The following is a 17,367-nucleotide window of genomic DNA, read 5'->3' on the forward strand; positions in this document are numbered from 1 at the left end:
TATTAAAGTATAAAAAGGAACAATATGCTGTGCACCTATTGTGTATAAATTACAAATAGAAAACAATAATAATAGTTAACAGTTATAATAACCCTCCTCACCACCACCCTCTACCCTTGCAACCCCAACAATAGCTGATTTCTACTACCCCAAGCAATCCTAATCCACCCTGTTAAAATGTCCAGGGGTACAAAATACAACCCGTTCTATATTACCTAGAGGGGAGAAATACACCCTATGAAGCACTGTCTAGCTCTCCTGTCTTTTCACAATGCTTCCTTTAATAAAAGATGTCTTCTTAGAAGATGTGCTGGTAGCAGAAAGTACAGAATCCCCTATGCAAATTTTGCTAGTTGTGGCCAGCATGTTTCGTTTGCTTTTTCAAAAAATTAAAATATCGTTCTCTGCATCACTCAAACATAAATAATAGTCCAGTTCATTAAGAGGCTTGAAAGCAGAAAATGACATAGGGACAAATTTTGTTCCTGTCCTTGTCCCCATCCCCGCCCCGTCGGATATGTCTCCGCAATCTCGGTCCCCCCTCCCCACCTACATCCTCGCGGTTACTGCGGGTCCCCATCCCCACGTCACTCTCTACTTTCAGAAGTAGATCTACTTTTTGAGATCTGCTGAGTACATGTGAATCCAACCAGCCATTGATGGTGACAGTATGCTGGGCTCGATGGTCTGACTCAACATGGCTTTTTTAATGTTCAAAGGACAAACTCTGCATTGGAGGGGGGGAAATTTTTTTATTAACTTTTTTTAAGGGGGGAAGGGAGAATTCAGAGAGAAAAAAAGCAAGACAGGAAGAGAAAAAAAATTCTCTTCAACATCCAATTATAAAAAATAAAGAGAGGACAACCATATCCTGGCAATAGCACAAATTAAATTAGATTGGTGGGACTCATGAAGAGCAGCTGCACAGGAAGTTTCACAGGCACTCAGAATAATCCTCTAAGTGCTTCTGAGCTCTGAGAAAGATATCCATGTCGGCACCATCAGATGGCATCGCCCCACTTAAGTAGCGGATTCATCCTGCTTGTTGATGAAGAATTTTTGTTGCCTATGGCCGATTCAGCAGCAGTGCATCATCACATCTGATTAACCATAGAGAGCCAGAATTCTTGTATGCATCATACTTTGTATGTTAGATCTTTTATTGTGACAAATTATTTTGTTTTTGTACAAATGGTAAATGTATTTGCTCCCAAAAATATCCCAATAAAATTGTAAAGGCTCAAAATAACCCCCAGAGCCATAACAATAACACTGTACAAGACCTTTATGAAACACCTGTAGTCTCCTAAAAGTAGCAGTCTTCTTCATACTTAACAGCAGCGTGACAAGAACTTTATCAGATTTCTACACAATTTTGATATAAGCTTATAAAACGTATTAACTTCACTTTATAACAACTTGGACACTGCACTAAACTACTTAAGAGCAAAATCTGAATTTTTGAAATTCTACCTCCAGTCACCTTTTGAAGTTGGATTCATGAAAATATAAAGCACTTACTGTATGGAGATTTTCTCATCTGCATCAGCTATGAACATACTGCCCACCTGTGGTTGTAATGGTGCAGAATTTTAGATACAGTTTTACGAAATATATCTACTGAAACCTACCGAAACTAGACATTCTAAATGAAATGACATTAACACAAAAAGCATGCCATCAAAACATCACCCAATGCCCACAAACCTGATTAGCTAAACTATAGGTCTATGCTTGTGTTAAACTAAAAGTGGCACAAAGGAATACAGGAATAGTACAGTTGCACATCTATCCTGTTATTATCATTCCTTCTTTACCCATCAACCTACTATCACATCAGTTAACTTACTTTAAGGCTTCAGTAGTGTAGAACAGGGGGCAATTCTCTACAGATCGCCTAAAATTAAGCACTGGGATGATGTACACTAAGTGCGAATTCTGTAATGGCAGTTGCGCATACAACTGCCATTACAGAATACTAACTTAAGTCCACAGTTATGTGCCTAACTTTAGGCACAAGTACTCATGCTAGCTCAATGGCTGCCCTAAATGCTCATGCCTACTGTAGGCAGTTGTGTAAACGCTAGTATTCTGTAACCTGTGCATGTAACTAGGCTAGTTGCAAATTTGGGCAGGCAACTTTCTAGAATTAGGGACAAAATGATCAGAAGACCGAGTTGCAAACCTGGAGACCATGGTTCAATTCATTCATTGTGTATTCTTCAACTGATTGTAAATGAGGTAATTCTAGAAGGCTTTTATGGCTTTTACACATTTAAGAGCACTACACGTTTAAACAGTGATTTTAGAAAGCCTTAAAAAGTCACAGCAGATACAGTTTGGAAGAGGGTATGTTTTGGGCAGACCAGGAATTATGCATGTATTTCCAATTTTACAATGGCAATACATGGTATACATTAGCGTTTGCACCTGCTTCAAAATGGGATGTGCACCTAACTGCTTATTTGAACCTGGGGTTTGCAGCAGTGATCGAGGAAGTAATTGTGCTTACCTCTCTTATATTTAAACCCCCCTCAAAATTCCCTGAAAAGAGTCTTGTAAAATCTGGCACTTACACAGCTAAATGCCAACATGGAAAAAATATATCTTTCCTGCTAATTTTCTTTCCTTGAGTCTCACCAGACAAGAACCTGTGGGTTGCATCCTTTGACCAACAGATAAAGACAGAAACAAAATGTTGTGAGCCCTGCCCTATAAGGGCACCCTGCAGCATTGGCTCAATGAGAAAACAATAGTGACTGCCCTAGAATTTCCTCTTCAAAACCATACTTAACATGAAAAGAACATGTGCTATAATACAGATTAGAACATAAGAAAAAGTAACAGCAAGATTAAAACTAGCCAACCACATGTAAAAAGAGAATATAAAAGGGTGAGTGTCTGGACTGGTCTGGTAAGGGTAAAGGAAAGAAAATTAGCAGGTAAGATGTAATTTTTCCTCCCTTATCCTCTTCACCAGACCAGTCCAGAAACTGTAGGATGTAACTAAGCAATATTCATACAGGTTGGAATTTTGCAATCCTTGCACAAAGCACATTAGCTCCAAAAGAAGAATCTGATCATCACACTATAATGTTTAGCAAAAGTGTGTAAACAGGACCAGGCTGCTGCCTTGCAAATATCCTCCAGAGACATGGAATGCAGTTCTGCCCAAAAGGTAGCAATACCTCAAGAACCGTGTGCTCTTAAGCCCAACCAGAAATGCGGAAGAAATGACTTCCTTAAGCCATCTGGAAACGGAAGCTTTAGAAGCAGAACAACCTTTCCTAGCACCTGCTAAAAGTACAACCAACCTATCTGACACTATGATTTAAAAAGCCATCAACAGCATTCTGTAATAGGGAGAGCAATTAAGCTAGTGGTTCTAATTAAAGAAGCCTCAAAGTAAGTCCTGACTTGAAGAATAAAGGCTTACCTTAACCCATCAACATAGGTAAGCTGCCTTACTGCTGCTGCTGTGTAGTTTACCCCCAGAAACAGTTTTTTGTTTCAAAGCAGATGCACTAACTCAGAAGGAGTAATCCCTAGTGCGGATGGGGGGTGGGGGGGGGTCTCAGATTATTCCGAGTATCCCCCAAATAAATAATTTTCTCAAAGAATACATTAATAATTTAATATAATAATTTAATTTATATCAACTGGCCCTCAGTTAGGGAGCTGAACCAGGGAACAGAAAGGAGTCCATCACCATCTTCTAAAGATAGAGAAATACTAAAAAGCCAATACTGCAGGGTGCCCTTATAGGGCAGGGTTCATAATGTTTTGTTCTCTGTCTCCATCTGCTGGCCAAAGGATACAACCCACAAGGTCTGGAATGGCCTGGTAAGGACAATAAGGAATTAAACAAAGAGACTACAAACTTATAGGCAGTGGCGTAGCAAGGGCGGGGTGATGGGGGCGGTCCGCCCCGGGTGCACGCTGCTGGAGGGTGCAGAGAGCAGCCACGCACCTGTCAGCTTCGCTGGTTCCCTGCTCCCTCTGCCCTGGAACAGGTTACTTCCTGTTCCAGGGCAGAGGGAGCAGGAAGCCAGTGGGGCCGACAGGCGCGCGGCTGCTCTCTGCACCCTCCAGCAGCCAAGAATGCACCCGGGGGGGCTTGATGCGCCGGGGAGGGGGGTGTCATGCTGCACCCTGGGGGGGGGGGGTGCGCAGCGGCAATCCGCTCCGGGTGGCAGCTGACCTAGGATCGCCACTGCTTATAGGATGGTATGGCTCAGAATTCACACATAGGTGGAGATGGTTCATTCAAAAGCAAAGGTGCTAGACTTTGAGAATACCTCAAGGAGTCATTAGCCGGATAAGAACATCTGAATAAGTAGACAAGCTGTGGGCAAAACTAAAAGGAGATATTTTAAGAGCTACAAACCTATTGTTCGAAAGGTAAACAAACAGTAATAGGAAAAGGAGGCCACTACAGTTTTAAAAAGAAGTAACTAAAAGAGGCTAGCTTTAAAAACTAAAAGGGACCACAGAAAGAGAAAATATCTGGAAAAGTTAAGAGATGCTGGGAAAGTAGTCAGAAAACTAAAAATGCAAATGGAAGGGGAAAAAAAAACCCACTACAGTAAAATGAGGAGTCAAGGCTTTTTTATAAATCTAATATGTTAGTGACAAGAAGTAAGGCAAAAGTAGCATTGTGAAGAGCCAAGGGGAGGAGCATTTAGAGGCTGAACAGAATAAAGTGGAATTGCTCAGCAAATTTCTGCTCTACATTTTCAGATAAAGGACTGTGCGTAGGACCACAGAGACCATCAAAAATGGATGGTCACATGGACAAGTGGGTAGCCCTCAATCTTGCAGATTTGTGACCTTTTAGAACTAGTGCATCAAGACATTAATATTTATCTATGGACAAGTGGACTAAGCTAAAAGCCAATGAGTTTCACAGATTTTTGCATGTGGTTGAATGGGCTATCTCCACTGGCCACATGGCCAACTGGGCCAACCACATCAGGTGTGAAAAATGGGTCAGTAAGACCATCCAAATATGAACAGAAGCGATGTAGACCTCACACAATTTTGAGACAACTGTGTTCACAAGGATCTAGCTAACCTAAAGGAAACAAAGCATGAAGCAATGGGGCTGGATGAGACATATCCAAGAGTACTGAAGAACTTATTGAAGTTTTGGCAGTCTCACTGTCTGACCTTTTCAAAGCTCATTTAGAAGTGGGAATGGTCCCGGAGGACTGGAAACAAGAGAATGTGGTTCCTCTCCACAAAAGCAGGAGAAGGCTGGGATCAACAGACTGGTTAGTTTGACCTATGTGGTCAGTAAATTAATTGTAACACTGCTAAAACAGAGGATAGAGTAGTTTCTGAAATCCATTGGATCTAAAAGCACATGGCTTTACTAAGGGTTGGTTTAGTCAGACAAATCTCATCAGTCTTTTTGACTGAGTGACCAGAGAGTTCGATCAGGGGATCATATTAGATGTGGTATATTTCAGCAAGTTAAAATTAGTCCTTACCTGATAATTTTCTTTCCATTAGTCCCAAAAGATCAATCCAGAGACGAGCGGGTTATGTCCCTCTACCAGCAGGAATCTCCAAAGAGATAGAGAGAACTTCAGAGGTTTACTATATGTGGATATGTGCAGCCCATCTTAACCTCAGTATTGTCGATACCAAAGCAGTGGAAGATGAAAGAGGAAATCCAAACTGTAAGCCCTCGCCTGCCTCTATAAAGCCCATGTAGGCTCCTCCTCCACCGATCCTACAGGAGGGAAACATCCAAAGTTGGAAACTGTAGTATGATGAGTGTTTTTTTTGTTGTTGTTGTTTTTTTTTTTACATACCGAACGAAGTAACCTAAATGAACCGAAGGTGGAAGAAAAAACAGAGCCAAACAAGCGGGAAGAAATACTCAGCCAAGATCAACAAAGGGTGGGTCTCTGGATTGATCTGGATTAATTATGTTAGTTTGCTCTTTATGTAACCAATTGTTTTATCTACTCTTGATTGGCGATTGTCAGGATGTATTATTGTAAGCCACACTGAGTCTGCAAATAGGTGGGAAAATGTGGGATACAAATGCAACAAATAAATAAATAAATAAATCTGTTGGGACTAATGGAAAAACAATGATCTGGTAAGGACTAATTTTACCATCAATAGCGTCCCACAGAACAATCCAGAGATGAGTGGGATGCACCAAAGCAGTCCCCAAATTGGGTGGGACCGCAGAAGCGCCACAAGATAAATCGGCCAAAACTAAGAAGGCTCAACGTGCCAAGTCGGAGCAAGACTCAAAGCCCAGAGAATTCCCAAGGCCAAGATCCACAGAAAGAGGGAGAGAGAGACAGCAACACTCAACCCTGAGAAATAGCAACAAGGCGTACTCTCCCATGACGGGGCGAACGCACCATTATGAGAGAGAACATGGGATGCCCGGCAGAGACAGAGGAAGCCACATCTTCCAGATCTAGACAAGGCCCCTCATTCAGAAATGGAGCAAGGGCCTGACCTCCCAGTGAGGAGCAAGACTCAAAAATCATAGACCTCCCACGACCGACCAAAGGCCGATGACCGAAAGGAGGCCGAAATCCTTTGCCAGAGCAAACTCCATTAACCCTCAATGGCGCAAGATCAATGGCCAGTGCAAACCGCGGCAGCCAGCGACAGAGCAAGGCTCTACGCCTCAAAACAGACCAAGATTCAACGCCCAGAGACGGAGCAAGACTCGACAAGGGTCGACACCCAGAGACAGAGCAAGACCCGATGAGCTTGATGCCCAGAGATATGGAAAGTTCGTCAAGGCTTGACGCCCAGAGACAGGACAATGGACACCACACGGAGACAGCGCAATACTTGACGCCCAGAGAAGGATCAAGGCCTGATGCTCGACATGCAGAGGCGCAGCAAGGCTCAACATGCAGAGGTGGAACAAATCTTGACGTGCATAAACGAAGCGAGACTCGACATGCATAGATGGGGCAAGGCTCGATGTGCAGAAACGGAGCAGTGCAGAGACAGAGCAGGGTTCAACGTCTAGAGACAGGGCCTGCCTCTCCGCACAGTGACGGAGCAAGGCCTGACAAGCAGAGGCGGAGCAAGTCTCAAGTTGCAGATACGGTGCAAGTCCCGACTTGCAGAGATGGAACAAGACTCTACGCATAGAGCCGGAAAAAGGCTCGATGCCCCTAGATTAGGGAAGACTAGACCAGCAGATATCGAGTTCGGCTCAACATCCAGAGGCAGAGCAAGCCTCAGCTTCCAGAGACGGAGTAAGGCTAGTTGTCCAGAGACAGAGCAAGGCTAAAGGACCAGAGACTGAGAAAGGTTCAACATACAGAAACAAAAAAAGAAGTCGACTGCCAGAGACGGCGAACGACCCGATGACCCGAGACAGAGCAAGGTGCCAACCTCCTGAGACTCAGCAAATCTCAACAAGAATAGATGAAGCAAGCGCCATACAGGGTAAGACCCAGTGTCCAGACACCCAGAGACAGAGCAGGGCTTGGTGCCCAGCGACGGAACAGGGCTCAGCACACAGAGTACAGAGACAGAGCAAGGTCAAACACCCTGAGACGGAGCCGACCCGAAATGGCCCTTGACAAAGCAAGGCTAACAGCCGCAAAGGAAGGTTCACCGAGCCGAGATGAAGGGAGCCTTGACTGCCAGAGTCAGGGCCAGGCACCTACATCCAGGAGGTGTAGGTTGACAGCATGGTGTGTAGTAATGCCCAGCAAGACCCTAATGGGGCGATGTCTGACCACAAAAAAGAGGGAAAAGCCGAGATAGGGCAACCCCTTATATCTAAAGAAATAGCCAAAACCACATCCCATGCCAGGCAGAGGCATCACAACCCCCACTGAAACGGGGACCTGCCCTAAACTGAAGTTGGAGAAACATGCCCACCAAGACCCTCGAACAAAGAGATCCTGCATCAAAAAACGCCACCTGCAAGAGGGAGCAATGCCTGTCCAGTCCTCCAAGAGGAACAGCAGGAAATCAAAAAGGATGGGGTCAAACTGGCTTCACAAAGAGGAGCCTGCTCCCAACCCCCAGACAAGCAACAGAGCTGACCAGCAAGAGAAGGGCAACCTCTTTTACTGTCAAGAAGACACCAGTGCCCTGTAAGAGAAAAGGATCCCGTCCTCCAGCGTAGAAGCCACCTGAAGCTCAGGACCCATGCTCTGCCCAAAGAACTGGCCACCCAAAGACCAGCAGGAGAGCCACCTCATGGGGAAAGAGGTGCCCTGAATACGCATCCCAGCTGCCATTCCAAAGCAATAAGTCGCAGGGCAGCGTAGATGAAAACATGAGTAAGAAGAGAGTCCGGCTGAGCTGGCAGGACAAAACTTGCTGCAGGAGTAGAGCTCATAGCCTACCCCTGTGTGCCCATGGATTTCCCAGCGGAGCCGAAAGAGCAGGCAGGTGTGGCCAAAGCAGAAGGCTACCCAAGTCGGAGCAAAACTCCCCGGCAGGAGAAACAAGAGCAAGGAAGGCAACAGTGAAAGCATGCCAGAAACTGGCATCAGCCCCATCAAAGACCAGGCGACAGGCTTCCGGAACAGGAGAACTCATGAAAAAAACGAAAGCAGAGACACCCCAGAGGGGATGGCAAGCCGCAAAAGGCACTATGGGGGGGGGGGGGGAGGGGGAGAAGAGGGGGAGGGGGGAGAACCGCAAGGGATGGTGGTCCCCAAAAGTACCTCCAAGGAGACTCTAGGGAACCAAGAGCACCGGGAAGCCCCTGCGGCAGACTCAAAAAACAACCTAAGCACAGAGGTATGACCCTGCCACAGACAGATTGCCACCAGAACACCCCCAGCATGCACATCCCGCTAACTCTCCCAGGTTCTACAGGAATTCATAGACGCCAGAGCCGGGAGCTTCCTAAGAAAGTGAGGCCACTGAGGGCTGACAAAGAGGAAAATACAAAGCAGAATGAATACCTGCAGCCCCAGCCATACCCCAGGAGCACTGCATAAAGGCACATCCTGGAGAGAGCCCCTGAGCCCAGCGCTGTAACTCCTGAGAGGACACTAACAAGAAAGAGGTCGGGGAGAATAGGGTGGCCAAAACCAAGAAGGCTAAGGCGGCAGAACACGAAAGAGGAAAGCCATAGCTGCCCTCTCAGGGTCCTGCAGATTTTGGTTTTTTTTTTACTGGAGGCGCCAAAAGTAAAGGAAGCCGAAAGGCTCAGCACAGTGACCCAAGCAAACAAAGGGGCCATGGAATCTAGCATCTGGAGAAGGCGGCGCACAAGTAGAGAGGAAAAAAACCACAAACAACATCCCCCCACTGCTAGCCCTTGTTGGACAGCAGACAGACCGCAAAGCCACACTGAGGCAGAACAGAAAGGCTCCCACACTCACTTCTTCCACAGTACCGTGGGCAGGGCGCTGAGTAAGCCCAGCAGTAGTACAGCGGAAACACAAGAGCCTTATCCTCTGTGTTGGGCACTATTCAAAGTTGGCGGACAGAGCACACAATGGACACAGAGCCCGCCAAATCAAAACCACCAACAATGGACCCACTGAGAAACACGGGGAGACCCTCCGTATTGCAGCAGCAGCAGCAGTGCAAACAACCAAGACCTCCGGAGTGCCAAAAGAGCAGACAGCGAACAGCGCAGAACAATACATACAGTAAGCAGTCCAACAGTTCCAGCAGAGAGACAAAATCAGCATACCAACCTTTCTGAACGCAGAAACCAGCAGGATTGAAGATACCAGACTTACAGTGTCATCAGATTAACAAGGAGAAAGCCTCACTAAAGAGGTGCTTTTTCTTGTCTTTTTTCCTTTTTTTTTTTTTTTTTAAAGAGGCAGGAGGAACCAGAGCCATAAGCTACAGGAAAAGCATAGGCCCACAAGACGACCACAGAGGTGGGAAACGGGGGTGGGGAGGAAGGGACCTGGCCCCACCAGGTGTACCTCAACTGACCAGCAAAGCCAACTAGGCCTGAGGGAACAGGTTACAAGCAAACACCACACCAGAGCTACACAGGAGATGTCCATCTGTTGAGACAGACAGAATACTGAGGTTAAGACGGCTGCACATGTCCACATATAGTAAACCTCTGAAGTTCTCTATCTCCACCAGCTGCTGGTAGAGGGACATAACCCACTTGTCTATGGATTGATCTGTGGAACGCTATGGAAGGTTTTGATATGCTTCCTCACAAGATGACTCAAACTGTGTACCCATAGTATAGGCCCTAATGTAAACTATTGGGACAGAAACTCATTGAATGGGAGGAGACAAAGGGTAAGAGTAAACAGAGTTCACTCTGAGGATAGCAACATTACCAGTGGTATGCCACAGTCTAGTTCTTTTCAACATTTTTGTAAATACTGCAAACTAGTAAAAAAGGCCCGTTTCTGACACAAATGAAACAGGCACTAGCAAGGTTTTCCTTGGAGTGTGTATGTTTGAGAGAGTGTGTGAGAGATGGAGTGTGTGTGTCATAGAGAGAATGAGAGAGCGACAGAGACAGCATGTGTGTGTGTTTGTGTAAGAGAGAGTGTGTGAGAGACACTCTATGGAACTTTGGAAGGCTAAGTGCTTTGAAAATATGCCTCAGAGTGTCTGTGTGTGAGACTGTGTGTGTGTGTGACAGAGAGATAGAGTGTGATAGACAGGGAGTGTGTCAGAGAGAGTGTATGTGAGAGACAGTGAGTGAGTGAGTGTGAGCCCCCACCCCCCCTCTCGCAGGGCCCCCCTCCCCGCCCCCACCTCTCTGGTCTCAGGACCCCCTCCCCACCTCTCTCTCCCCTGCCCCGCCTCCAGCCATCCATGTCCAGCGACCCTCCTCTCCCCCTGCCCCCCCTGCAGCTACCCATGTCCAGCAACCCTCACCTCCCCCCCCCCCCCCCGCCGCATCAAATCCCCTCGCCAACCGCAGCAGCCAGTGGTAACACTGTCTGGCCGCTCCTGTCACGTCACTGCGCTCCTCCGGGGTCTTACTCCAGGGGCAGTGACATGGAGGCGAGAGGAGGAGCGGCTGCAGAGACTGCGTTTTAAGACTCGGGCATTTGAGAATGATTTGGGCTGGGTTTAAAAACATTTATGGCTTCTTTTCTTTTTGTAGCGGCCGCTGCTGCTCAACAGGAGAAGCAGCAGTGGTTGGACAGCATTACTACTGGCATCTGCGGGTGGCGATGGGGTTTGATGCGCCGGGGGGGGGGGGGGTGTTGATGTGCTTCGGGGGGGGGGGGGGGATCTGTGGTGCCGCGCCGGGGGGGGGGGGTTCTGTGGTGCCGCGCTTGTAGTTTTTTGATGCGCCGCTCCGTGCCACTTGCTCCGAAGTGGCAGGGAGCGGCACACTGACAGCTGATTCCCAGGCAGGGGGAGGAGTAGGGAAACATGCGGAGCGTGTTTCCCTACTCCTCCCCCTGCCTGGGAATCAGCTGTCAGTGACGTCATCCTGGCTATGGAGCCTAGCTCAGCAACTCCAGGAGCCACGGACACAGGCAGTCCCACATTAGAACGTTGGGCTGTCAGGAAAGATTTGCTTTTTTGAAGAGGATACTAAAATCTGAAGGACCTAGTGAAGTTTCATGAACGATCTAGAGTATGGCAGCTAAGATTTAATGCTAAAAATGCAGGGTAATATATCTGGGCTGCAAAATCAAAGAGAGCGCTTCAGGATAGAGGGTAAAGTACTTTAGTGCATGAAAAAAGAGCATGATCAGGAGGTAATTATATCCGATGATCTGAAGGTGGCTAACAGGAAAATGAGGTGACAGCAAAAGCCAGACAGATGCTTGGATGCATAGGGAGAAGAATAGCTAGAAAGAAACAGGAGGTGATAGATTAGTGCCTCCCCATAAGTCTCTGGTAAGATTTCATTGGAGTACTGTGTTCAGTTCTGGAGACCATACCTTCAAAAGGATATAAACAGGATGGAGTCAGTGGAGGGAAGTCAGTGGTCTTTGTAATAAAGCATATGGGGAAGATCTAAATGTGTGTCCTTTGGTGAAGTTAGAGAAAGAAGAGATCTGATAGAAACATTAAACTCCTCAATAGTATAAATGCACAGGAGGCAACCTCTTTCATTTGAAAGGAAGCTCTGGAACAATGGGTCATAGGACAATGATGAAAAGGAATAGAATAGACTTGAATAATCTAAGGAAATATTTATTTATGGGAAGGGTGGTGGCATGTGGAACAGCCTCCAAATGCAGGTGGTGGTGATGGAGATGGTACCTGAATTCAAGAAAGCATCAGACAAGCACACAGGATTTCTGAGGGAGAGAAAGGGATTGTACTGCTTAGTTGTTGGTATAGATGGGCAGACTGGATAGGCCATATAGCTTTTTCTGTTTTTTTCAATGTACTTACATGTTATTTTATAAAATATTCTGCACTCATCAAATTCATGAGAAATTTTGAACATCCCGATATGATGCCCCTTTTCTGAGCTAGATGTCCTATGTAAAACAGGGCTTTATATCTTCCTGTACTCCAACTTAAGTTATAAACTCTTTAGGATCGTTGCATAATAAAACGACCTTGTAAATAGCTATGCATAATAATGTTTATATGCAATTGTTACAGAAACACTGGAACAAAAATCATTATCCTTTTTTACCATGCTAGTTAAGGCTGAGAAAAAACCACTCTGATTTTCCTCCTCTTTATCTCTGTACAGTCTGAAAAAAAGCAAAACATAAATTTTATGTAAATGATAGTAAAGCACATAAATATACATCCTTAATTTACTTACACAATCTTATATACTATCCAACTTGTAGCACAGTGATCTAGACAGTTAATAGAGTCAAAATAATTTATAGAAAACTAAAACAAAACATCAGATGATACCTAAAGTTATTCCTCGCCTCAGTCATAAATATCCATCCAAGAACCATACACCAACCAGAGCAAACATATGGGCTGTCAACTAGCACTGCCACTGGTAAAGTGCTCTACATTTTAGGAGCCACAACCAGCCTCCCATCTCAGATGATTACAAGAGTGCCGGGTACCATAAGGAATCATCCTTGAACAAGGACCATTATCATTCATGGCCTTGCATACTAAATAGCAAACCTTAAACTGTATCTGAAATCTTATAGGCAATCAGTACAAAGGCTGCTGGAAAGCTTGCCGAGAAGTGCCCTGTGCAGAGGCTCTGTTGGACAACGTCACCCATATGTGAGAATGTGTGTCCTGCTGTCCTCGGAGAACACCTGCTATAGGTGAACAGCTTTGCTCTCCGACCCCAGAAGCCTTAATTGTGGTCATATACTGTTTTACAAAAATAAAGTGTATTTGTTTAGCGCTCTATGAAATTTAACGCAAAGTACTTATGTAGTGAGAATTAGATTTGTAATATTATCTATATAAATAATTCTCACCTCCAACCTTCAGTGAAGCACTGGTTGGGAGGCGGGGCTGGTGGTTGGGAGGCAGGGATAGTGCTGGGCAGACTTATACGGTCTATGCCAGAGCCGGTGGTGGGAGGCAGGGATAGTGCTGGGCAGACTTATATGGTCTATGCCAGAGCCGGTGGCGGGAGGCGGGGATAGTGCTGGGCAGACTTATACGGTCTGTGCCAGAGCCGGTGGTGGGAGGCGGGGATAGTGCTGGGCAGACTTATACGGTCTGTGCCAGAGCCGGTGGTGGGAGGCGGGGCTGGTGGTTGGGAGGCGGGGATAGTGCTGGGCAGACTTATACGGTCTGTGCCCTGAAGAGCACAGGTACAAATCAAAGTAGGGTATGCACAAAAAGTAGCACATATGAGTTATCTTGTTGGGCAGACTGGATGGACCGTGCAGGTCTTTTTCTGCCGTCATTTACTATGTTACTATGTTACTATGAATCTACTGTTCCTAGAGTAGGCTGGCAGGACCACTCGCCCTCACTCAGTAGACACGCCCTCAGCCACGCCCCTTCTGGACATAATTCGCAACCCCAACGTTCTAATGAGTCAACATTTTTCAACTCCAATTTCCATCATGGTGTAGATCACAGCGGAACCAGGACTGTCTGCCCCGCCCTCACATACGTCATTACGTCGAGGGCGGAGCCACGGAGCTAACGAACGACACACACCAATACCTTACACACGCACAAAGCACCGATCGACGAGCTGCAATAATGGAAGGATACGGGACCACACGCTGTCGGTATGTCACTGAACCCTCCCAACATCGCTAAAACAACAAAACCTCGCTAGCGCCCGTTTCATTGCTCTCCGAAACGGGCTACTTTTACTAGTTTCTTATATTTCTTGTACCCTGTCTAGTATACATGGGTTAGAAATAATTTTTAAAAGTATATTGACCCCTTGATGTGCATAAAATTAGGTTTAGATGAAAGAAAAAAATGCCATCTGTGGTCCATATAAGGCCTTTATCTAACTACCTTTGTATTAGGAGCTGCAGTTTTGGGCATCCATTTGTTAAAGGCAGAGGGGGGTTTAAATGTGCTATTAGTATATTCTAAAGATGTCTCAAGTCCAACTAAGAAAACAAGACAGCATTATCTAAAACTAAAGGGAAACAGATCTCACCACATTCAGGACAGGGTTCTTTACTAAAAAGAGTAGTGAAATTGCAGAACATTATGCCAAACGAGACCATCATGGCCCCACCCTTAAATAACTTCACAAGAAAACTGGGCATATTTCGGGAATAAAACTGGTAGTTATGATGATGATAATTTGTAGGAAATTGCTAATAAAGGGACTTGAGCTGAGTGTTCAGCATCCATCATTTACTAAGTTACAGACAGAAGATTATTTGGTCCATCCAGGCTGGCCAGTTTTCTTCCTTCCTGGTTTACTATGATTAGATTAGCACATAAATGTTCATATTTTAACAAGGGATTCTCAGCCCAGTCCTTGGAACACACCCAGCCAGCCAGTTTTTCAGGCTACCCACAATGAATGAGATAAACTTGCATACTCTTCTCCCTCCCTCCCCCCCCCCCCCCCCCCCCCCCATTGATTGCAAATCTATATCATACATATTCAGTGTGGAAATCCAGAAAATCTAACTGGCTAGGTGTATCCCAAAGACTGAGCTGAGAAACATCACTGCTTTAAACTAACACCTGTTCCTTGTCATGTCTTTTACCCAACCACTCAACTCTTTTCTTACCATTATTCTCTATACCTGTCTCAGGCATGCTTAAATCTAACTCTACCTTCATGTATATTTACTATACTGCCAAAAATGTAAAAAAAGCATATTAAATGAAAAGTCAGTATACATCAATACAATTCAAACAGAATATGATAGAGAAAACAGCAATAAATGCTCATAATAAATCCACTGTAACCATTCAGATAGGTCGACTCTCCACTCCCACTAGAAACGTTAGGTGGGTGAATGATATACTGTCAATTCTACTTAGTACAGAGTTAGAAAACCAACTTACCTCCTGTTTTACCATAGGTGTCCCCACAGGGTGGAATGGGGTGGCAAGTACCACCCCAAAATTATGGCCTGCCACCCAGTTTCAGTACATATGTACTTTGGAAGGGGAGGGGGGAAGAAGACCAGGATGCATGCTGTGCAAGGATGGCGTAGTGCCCAAAAGGAAGAGTACAGGTGAGAGCCACATTTTCCCAGTGACACCAGAGGGCCACCCTTGCTCCAACATAAGCATCCATATGAAACCTTAGACACAGGTGTGCTGCTGGGAGTGAGAAGCTGGTCTTCATCAGTATTTTAATGCAGACTTACCTGTTGTACTCAAACAAAGCTCGAGTTATTACTACCCCCATTCCCTGAAATAAACACAAAACAAATAACAAGAATCACTTAAAGATACTGGTGTAAACTTACAACTTAGTGCCTGAAGCTTTGAGCATGCAATTAGTAACAACTGGGCAACAAAAACAGTAGTGCAACCCCAATTAACTCAGGGTAAACTGAAGGAAGAGAACAAATGAAATTCCAATAATTAGGGCCAAACAGATAAAAGCAGATAAATGTGCCCTATTTTCCCACATTTCATGCCAGAAAATCTCTTATAAAGGAGTAGCCTAATGGTTAGCACAGTGAGCTAAGAACCTGGGGAACTGGGTTCAATTCTCACTTTGGCTCCTTGTGATCCTGGGCAGTCACTTAAATTTTTGTACTTGGGGCAATGGAAAGTTAAGATTGTAAGCCCAATAGAAAGTGCCTGCACATAATAAATGTAAACCACTCTAGGTTGTATCATAGAAAGGCAGTATATCAAATCCATGACCATTTATCTTTACAACACATGTGACAAATGGTGAAATCCATATAACCAAAATTAGTAGTACAGGGCATTCTAAATGAGGTTGCAGAAATGTCTCTAACTTAAAGAACAATTTCTAAACTTTCTATTTCCTGGTTCAGTGTCCCACATAATAAGCATCACAGTAATACAAGATGAGACGATCATGTATCTATGTTTAAAAAAAGGGGGAACATACTCAAGTATATAATTTATTTGTGACATTTATATCCCACATTATCCCAAACAAGTTTGAGTTCAATGTGGCTTACAACAAACAGTATAGGATACATAAGAATAATGCACAAGAAATTAATTTGTTGTAAGAATCCAATTTTGCAATACAGTATCATAAACATACTGGAATAGCTATGGATGTTTAACATTTAGAAAATCTATTATGAATGAGAAATTGTACATGAGGCAAAGAGAAAGTTAATGGTAACTAGAATAATAACCAATTCAGGTAATAATTAATTGTTTGAGATATGGTTGTTCTTTGTGAGGGTTTGTTTGAATAGGACTGATTTGAGGATTTTGCAGAATAATAATAATTATTATTATTATTGACCCTGAAGTTAATATATAAAATTTAAAGGAATCTTTAAAAGACACTTGCTAGCTAGTTTATATTCTTATCTCACAGGGTGGTCAGGTAAATCGTAAGCTCCATCTTTCTGACCCAGTTTCTTGCAAAATTCCCAAAAAAACAGACTCCTAACCAGCCAAACAGAAAGAGTGAAAGACCCCAAGAAACAAACTTGCATGACCAAGAGACAAAAGTTCTCTTTCTGATTTTAAAAAATATTAATTGCAATACTCCTATGGCAATGGCTTCTAGTTTACAATCTGCTAGATCACTTACATTAGCTTCACAAGATCACCCAGATGTCCCCTCTTTTTATCTTGTTAAATTGGAGGAATACCAGAAATTTGTTTTTTATACTGCAGGACCTAAAAATTATATGGAACATGTTACCTGCAAGCTTGAGGTCTATTAGAAGTTTGGCACTTTTTAAGAAATCTCTTTAAACTTTTTTTTTTATTATTTCAACAAACATTTGACGGTTTTAAAAATTTTACTTTTTTGGATGAAAAGGGCTGCATGATTTGTTTAAGTGGCAGAATAATTGATGTATTTTAATCTCAATTTTTTTTGTATTATTATATATGTTT

The 17,367-nt window shown here is 44.4% G+C and overlaps 1 protein-coding gene across 3 annotated transcripts in view; it reads right to left on the minus strand.

Moving 5' to 3' along the window:
- The window catches only part of ARMH3 (armadillo like helical domain containing 3), a 269,393-nt gene that overhangs the window by 189,637 nt on the left and 62,389 nt on the right, over window positions 1-17,367 (minus strand). For all 3 annotated transcript variants that reach the window (XM_030202857.1, XM_030202858.1, XM_030202856.1), the window contains exons 10-12: window positions 15,669-15,712; window positions 12,566-12,626; window positions 1,522-1,568 (exon numbers count right to left, since the gene is read on the minus strand). In XM_030202857.1, the coding sequence (XP_030058717.1) occupies window positions 1,522-1,568; window positions 12,566-12,626; window positions 15,669-15,712 (152 nt within the window). The remainder of the gene's footprint in view (window positions 1-1,521; window positions 1,569-12,565; window positions 12,627-15,668; window positions 15,713-17,367) is intronic.

The sequence above is a fragment of the Microcaecilia unicolor genome, chromosome 5 (genome assembly GCF_901765095.1).
Source record: "Microcaecilia unicolor chromosome 5, aMicUni1.1, whole genome shotgun sequence".
Taxonomy (NCBI): domain Eukaryota; kingdom Metazoa; phylum Chordata; class Amphibia; order Gymnophiona; family Siphonopidae; genus Microcaecilia; species Microcaecilia unicolor.